Consider the following 6,756-nt stretch of genomic DNA (forward strand, 5'->3'; position numbering starts at 1 on the left):
GAGAGAGAGAGAGAGAGAGAGAGAGAGAGACAAATATCGTTTCATTATTAAATAATCATATCACAAGATCTTCAATTTACAAAGCAAGTACATTTTCAACAAGATGAGGCTTAGATAACATGCACATCAAACTCTACTTCGTATTAATTTTGCAACTTTTACAATCCCATACTAATAAAAGTAAAGTAATCCTACAGTATATCAGGAAGTTCCTTATATTTTTAGGGTGACAGAGTAGCATGAGTTCCTAAACAAGGTCCATGTTTTCGGTCCTGGACGATCGACGTGGGATACGAGCATATTTGTTTTTTTTTCTGTTTTTAAGTTTATTTTTATAGTTATCTTTCTGCTTTTTTAATCTATTTTATCTTTGTGTTATTATTGTTAGTGTTGTTAGGTTTATTATTATCTGTCTGCTTTGTTTTTTTTTAATCTTTTATTTTCTATCTTTGTGTTATTGTTATTGTCGTTATTTCGCGATGGATATCTTGGATTTACATTAGGTTTAAGCACGTACCCATTTCTCTTTACGTAAGGATTATCCTAAACACTCTGAGGATGTAAGTTACGTAACGTCCCACGCTCCGACTTTACGTAAGCATTCCATGCTTCTTTTGTTGTTGGCCCGGCGTCCTAAACCCCCCCACCCCCCACCCAACTCCTCAACCCCCTTCCCCCCCCCTCTTACCCCACACACACCCCTATCCCAACCCCCTTCCCCCCCCTCAACCCCCCACACACACCCCTATCCCAACTCCTCAACCCAACCCAACCCAACCCCCACACACACCCCTATCCCAACCCCCTTCCCCCCACCCCCCATCAACCCAGCCCAACCTCCTATCCCCCCCCCCCCTAGCCAGAGGTCCCGTTCCGTCGTTGCGCAACCACGGCGCGTAGGAGCGGGCGGGCTAGCGGGCGGGCGGGCTGGCTGGCTGGCGGGCGGGCTGGTGTTACGTAGCGTCCAAGAGAGCGGTCTATAAAAAGACAGGTACCCAAGGAGTCATACATTCCCGGTCCAGACTCGAGGAGGACTGGTTTGACTTGACTTCCCTGCAACCGCGACCCAGGAAGAAAAGATGTTTCGAGGAGGCGTTGCAATATTGCTGGTTTCCCTGCTCTGCATACAAGCACAGGTTTGTATTTGATGTTTTGTTATGATTTGGGGTTTATATTATCTTGATGTTTGTTATTATTTTGGGTTTATATTATCTTGATGTTTTGTTATTATTTTGGGGGTTTTATTACCTTGATGTTTGTTATCATTTTGTTTTTTGTTTTTATTATCTTGATGTTTGTTATTATTTTGTGTTTTTATCATCTTGATGTTTGTTTTGATTTTGGGTTTTTATTATTTTGATGTTTGTTATTACTTTGGGTTTTATGATCTTTATGCATAACACGACGCCTATCAGATTGATATATATGTATATACATCTACGATATATTTAAAATCAACTGCATTTTATCCTATTTCTTATTCTTGCAGGGACAGCAAAGAAGCAACCTTGCAGAGGTTTTGACTGCAAGAGGTTTCAGCCAACTTGTCGACTTAGTAGTTACAGCTGGTCTTGCAGAAACCGTCTCTAATGGAGGTAGGATAATGCTATAGTGTTGATCACATATCACGCGTATTCATGTGTTGCAAGCTTGTGTTGCATTTTCCGGGATGATTGATAAGTTTGGTTGGTTACTCACTGATATGTGAAGAATATAGTACATTTGCATGGATGTGTGTGTGTTTGTTTGTGTGTGTGTGTGTGTGTATGTGTGTTTGTTTGTGTGTGTGTGTGTGTTTGTTTGTTTGTTTGTGTGTGTGTGTGTGTGTATGTGTGTTTGTTTGTTTGTGTGTGTGTGTATGTGTGTTTGTTTGTTTGTGTATGTGTGTGTGTGTGTGTGTGTGTGTGTGTGTGTGTGTACATGTGTATGTGTGCATGTGTATGTGTGTGTGTGTGTGTGAGTGTGTCCGCGAATGTGGGTGCAACCGCGCACATGCACAAGCGCATCATAACTTGTAAACAAAACAATCGGACATGATCATACATGTTATAAAATAAGTGTTGTCTATTATAATGTGACAAACTTGGCTAGATACATTCTTTCTTATACATATCATCTAAATAACTAATATATCGACGACCAATACAATTCATATCTAAAAAAAAAAAAAAAAAAAAAAAAAAAACATTCTCCTACATAACCACGTAGATCTAATACACATATTTTCCTTCACTTCCCAGGTCCTTTCACCACGTAGATCTAATACAGATGTTTTCCTTCACTCCCCAGGTCTTTTCACCACGTAGACTTAATACAGATGTTTTCCTTCACTTCCCAGGTCCTTTCACCAGGGTAGACTTAATAAAGATCTAATACACATGTTTTCCTTCACTTCCCAGTTCCTTTCACCAGGGTAGACTAAATACAAATGTTTTCCTTCACTCCCCAGGTCCCTTCACCATCTTCGCGCCAACTAACAAGGCTTTCGAGGCCCTGGACCCACAGCTGGTGAACTCTCTCTTAGCCGATACAGAGAAACTGAAGAGCGTTTTGCTGTACCATGTTGTCTCTGGAAGAGTGATGTCCTCTGACCTCAGCAACGGAATGATGGCTGATTCTGTCCAGGGGTCACCTTTGCGAATCAACATTAATGGGAATGTGAGTATATTTGGTTATGTCAAATTGCTGTGTTGATTTTTTTTTTGGATTTTTTTTTGGATTTTTTTTTTTATGATGGTGGGTTGTTGATTTTAAAAAATGGGTATATGAAGTAGGTTGAAGGTGGTTTGTTTCGGCAAATCAGGGATTGGGATACATATCATGGGCTGAGGAAGGGTTTCTTGTGATGTTTCAACGTAAAACCTTAATGTAATGAGACAAACGACAAACTAAAAAAAAAAAAATAATAAAAATAAATAAATAAAAAACAAAAAACAAAATCTAAAATAAAAATCTAAAATCAAAATCTAAAAATATAATAAAAAAATAAAAATCTAAGAAAAAGACTACTCCATCCAAGCCACAACATCTAATGCACATAATCTAATCCCTTGAAACAGTCGGTAACAGTCAACGACGCAGCTGTCACCCAAGCTGACATCATGGCAAGAAATGGCGTAGTTCACGTTATCGACCAAGTGCTGTTGCCTCCCGAAGAGGACGGCAATCTTGCAGAAGTCTTGTCTGCTGAAGGCTTCAGTCAACTCGTCGACTTGGTTGTCACCGCTGGTCTTGCTGAGACTGTCTCCAATGGTGGTAGGTACTGGAGGGGGTTGTAGTCATGTTGTTTTACGAAGGAGTATTGGTGGTAGTCAGAAATATACTGTATATGTATATATATGTATATGTATATATATATATATATATATATATATATATATATATATATATATATATATTTATTTATTTATCTATCTATCTACTAATCTTCCTGTTTGTCTCTCTCTCTCTTTCTCTCTCAATTTCTCTCTGTCTCTCTTTCTCTCTCAATTTCTCTCTGTCTCTCTCCCTCTTTCTCTCTTAATTTCTCTTTCTTTCTCAATTTTTTTCTCTCTCTCTTTCTCTTTCCCTTCTCTTCTCCCTCTCTCTCTCTTTCCCTTCTATTCTCTATCTCTCTTTTTCTCTTCTCCTCTCGTCTATCTCTCTCTCTCTCTCTTTCTTTCTCTCTCTCTCTCTCTCTCTCTCTCTCTCTCTCTCTCTCTCTCTCTCTCTCTCTCTCTCTCTCTCTCTCTCTCTCTCTCTCTCTCCCTCTCCCTCTCCCTCTCTCTCTAGATATATTATGAGAGAGAGTATGGAAATACACGCATCTTCATACACATCTTACTAAAGTACGTGTAAAGTGTTCCCAAGTATAGAACTCATGTGTTTTCTTTTGATTCTTTCTTCTTCAGGACCTTTCACCATCTTCGCACCGACCAACAAGGCCTTTGAAGCTCTGGACCCTGAGCTCGTGAACTCACTGCTCGCTGACCCTGAGAAGCTGAAGAGTGTGTTGCTGTACCACGTTGTTCCTGGCACTGTTCTGTCCTCTGACCTGAGCGATGGCCTCATGGCAACCACTGTCCAGGGAGAGGACCTGAGGATCAATATTAATGGCAATGTAAGTAGTGTTATGGGTGTTGTTGTTGTTGTGGGTGTTGTTGTTGTTGTGTGTATGTGTGTGTAAGAGATAGAGAGATAGAAAGATAGATAGAGAAAGAGAGAAAGAGAGAGAGAGAGATAGAGAGAGAGAGAGAGAGAGAGAGAGAGAGAGAGAGAGAGAGAGAGAGAGAGAGAGAGAGAAAGAAAGAGAGAGTGGTATACACAAACAAGTATTTCTACTTCTTAAGAGTTATAAACACTCATTCGAAAATGATACCTTAAAGGAAATAAATATGCAGATATACCTGTATTTGTCATCATAGATATAATAGATTTCGACGGTTTCTGACTCAGTCTAACTAGACATTGAAAACTAGGAAGGTATATGGACACCAATCCGTCTCACATTTCTCAACTTTATTTAATTTTCTGACACAGGGAGTGACTGTCAATGACGTGGCAGTGACACAAGCTGACATCCCTGCCAGGAACGGCGTTATCCACGTGGTCGACCAAGTGCTGCTTCCTCCAGAGAACAATATCGGCAACTTGGCTGAAGTCTTGTCTGCTGAAGGCTTCAGTCAACTCGTCGACTTGGTTGTGACCGCCGGCCTTGCTGAGACCGTTTCTACGGGAGGTACGAGCTTTAATACATTTTCTTTATCAATTGTTGTTGTTTTTTTTAAGTCGATACATATTGTTCTACTATGTGTGAGATTTCATATGGCTTTTTATCGTTTCATGTCTCTTGTCTATGTAAGACGTCGTTTTGCATTTTTCTAAGTAGAATGAGAAGTCTCACACAAACTGTTTTCACTGCAATACAGGACCTTTCACCATCTTCGCACCGACCAACAAGGCCTTTGAAGCTCTGGACCCTGAACTCGTGAACTCACTGCTCGCTGACACTGAGAAGCTGAAGAGTGTGTTGCTGTACCACGTTGTTCCTGGCACTGTTCTGTCCTCTGACCTGAGCGATGGCCTCATGGCAACCACCGTCCAGGGAGAGGACCTGAGGATCAATATTTATGGCAAAGTAAGTAGTGCTTCGAGTTCCTGTAGGATTCTAGTCTGAGTCATTCACGCTGAAATTCTTGACTGGCAGATACCCGTCAGAAAACACACACGGATGTAAACACGCACACCCGAATACAAACATATACATATATACACTAGGAAGAAACTCCCATAATCACATAATCTGAAAAGCCGCAGCATAACTATTCTAACTCCCGCCTCTCATTCCGATGCAGGTGGTGATTGTTAATGGCGTGGCTGTGTTGCGGGCAGACCTCATGGCAGGTAATGGCGTGATCCATATGGTTGACCAAGTGCTTCTGCCTCCCGAGAACAACGTGGGCAACTTGGCCGAGGTTTTGTCCAGTCTTGGATTCAGCCAACTTGTCGATCTCGTCGTTGCTGCCGGTCTGGCTGATACGGTATCCAATGGAGGTACGGAAGTCACGTATAAGCTTAATTGCAGTATAAGCTTAATTGTGCGAAGTATAACCAGTATGAGGCAACAGTCAATCACACAAAACTAATCAAAGACATAGGCAATTATTCGTCATGCATTCTTGTCTTTAGTGCATAATCGTTAGCACATTTCCTATCCCTGTTTCCAGATAGGTTGTTTTATTCACTCGAACATCTACAGTATGCTTAAAACATGCACTTCCTTCGCAGGTCCTTTCACCATCTTTGCACCGACTAACGAGGCCTTCCAAGCACTCGACTCTCAACTGGTGAACGCTTTGGTGTCTGACCCCGAGAGGCTGAAGAAAGTCCTGCTGTACCACGTTGTCTCAAACAGCGTCCTGTCCTCAGATCTCAGCAGTAATGCTATGGTACCGACTGTTCAAGGCGCACCTCTCAAGATCAGCGTAACTGGCAACAACGGCCACTCCGTAAGTCATGACCCTCGATGTAAGAGTATAAAAAGCCTCTTCTTATAGTTTCCATGTATTAGTTGATCGAACTTACCCCGTCTTGCCTTCCCACAGACCGTGACCGTGAATGAGGCACGAGTCACACAAGTCGACGTCTCAGCCAGCAACGGGGTGATTCACGCCATCAACCAGGTTCTGCTGCCACCGGAGGAGAGAGGAAACCTTGCCGAGGTCCTCTCTGCCCATGGATTCACCCAACTGGTTGACCTGGTTGTCGCCGCTGGACTGGCTGATACTGTTTCCAATGGAGGTGAGTAAAGAAAATGTTTCCCATGTCAAACTTGCGTGACTTGTTCGACCTGGCATAGGTCTTGCCGAGAGATCTTCTTTCCCTGGCTTTCGTAAAACAGTTATGACGTAACGAAATGGCTCTTTAAGTTCAATAGCGTGATTTTGTAATCCTATTTTCTCATCACAAAAGGTCGCAACAAGTAAAACAATGCCACTTCCCGCAGGTCCCTTCACCATCTTTGCACCAACCAACAAGGCCTTCGAAGCTGTAGACAAAGAGGTGTTAGACTCTCTCTTAGCTGACACAGAGATGCTCAAGAGCGTCCTGTTGTACCACGTAGTTCCCGCCGCGGTCTACTCACCTCAGTTGGCTGATGACCTCTTGGTGAACACAGTCGAAGGCAAACCCTTGAGGGTAAACACTTACTTCAGTAATGGGATGGATGTAAGTATTTCGCTATCTCTACAATCAGTAGATCGATGGTTAAACTCTTGA

At 42.1% G+C, this 6,756-nt stretch overlaps 1 protein-coding gene across 1 annotated transcript in view; it reads left to right on the forward strand.

Annotated features, from left to right (window-relative positions):
• The first annotated feature begins 996 nt into the window (after positions 1–996).
• Positions 997–6,756, forward strand: part of LOC122259656 (transforming growth factor-beta-induced protein ig-h3) — a 7,738-nt gene continuing 1,978 nt past the window's right edge. Inside the window, exons 1-11 of the mRNA XM_043026556.2 lie at positions 997–1,136; positions 1,490–1,595; positions 2,450–2,658; positions 3,060–3,255; positions 3,891–4,099; positions 4,519–4,717; positions 4,908–5,116; positions 5,334–5,532; positions 5,767–5,987; positions 6,084–6,279; positions 6,485–6,705. Of these exons, the coding sequence (XP_042882490.2) occupies positions 1,080–1,136; positions 1,490–1,595; positions 2,450–2,658; positions 3,060–3,255; positions 3,891–4,099; positions 4,519–4,717; positions 4,908–5,116; positions 5,334–5,532; positions 5,767–5,987; positions 6,084–6,279; positions 6,485–6,705 (2,022 nt within the window). The 5' untranslated portion in view covers positions 997–1,079. The remainder of the gene's footprint in view (positions 1,137–1,489; positions 1,596–2,449; positions 2,659–3,059; positions 3,256–3,890; positions 4,100–4,518; positions 4,718–4,907; positions 5,117–5,333; positions 5,533–5,766; positions 5,988–6,083; positions 6,280–6,484; positions 6,706–6,756) is intronic.

This window comes from Penaeus japonicus, unplaced genomic scaffold (assembly GCF_977035675.1).
Source record: "Penaeus japonicus unplaced genomic scaffold, GWHDUDI00000001_assembly GWHDUDI00000002, whole genome shotgun sequence".
NCBI lineage: Eukaryota > Metazoa > Arthropoda > Malacostraca > Decapoda > Penaeidae > Penaeus > Penaeus japonicus.